Source organism: Alligator sinensis, unplaced genomic scaffold, assembly GCF_000455745.1.
Source record: "Alligator sinensis unplaced genomic scaffold, ASM45574v1 scaffold1302_1, whole genome shotgun sequence".
Classification (NCBI taxonomy): domain Eukaryota; kingdom Metazoa; phylum Chordata; order Crocodylia; family Alligatoridae; genus Alligator; species Alligator sinensis.
The window spans coordinates 101522-101765 of record NW_005842612.1 but is presented as its reverse complement, the minus strand read 5'-3'; the positions used below and the strand labels follow the sequence as shown (position 1 = coordinate 101765).

At 68.9% G+C, this 244-nt stretch overlaps 1 protein-coding gene across 1 annotated transcript in view; it reads right to left on the bottom strand.

Annotated features, from left to right (window-relative positions):
• LOC102379959 overlaps positions 1–244 on the bottom strand; it is a 3260-nt gene that overhangs the window by 1598 nt on the left and 1418 nt on the right. The window contains exon 2 of the mRNA XM_014524469.2: positions 82–189. Within this exon, the coding sequence (XP_014379955.2) occupies positions 82–189 (108 nt within the window). The remainder of the gene's footprint in view (positions 1–81; positions 190–244) is intronic.

Genomic DNA, 244 nt, shown 5'->3' with positions numbered 1-244 from the left:
TGGGGCTGGGGAACCTCCCAAACCCCCCCGCAAGATGCTGGCTGAGGGGTGCAGGGGCCGGGGGGCAGAGGGGAGCCTCACCCTGACGTCGGGGAAGTAGGCCTTGAGGGTGGTGGCGCTGGGGTAGCGGGTGTAGAAGAACATGAGCTTGGCCTTCTTCAGGTGCTGGGGGGTGAGGCTGCCCTGGGCGTGACGGGGTTAAGGAGAAGCCGGGGTGGGGGGGGAGAGAAGGCAGAGGGGGGGG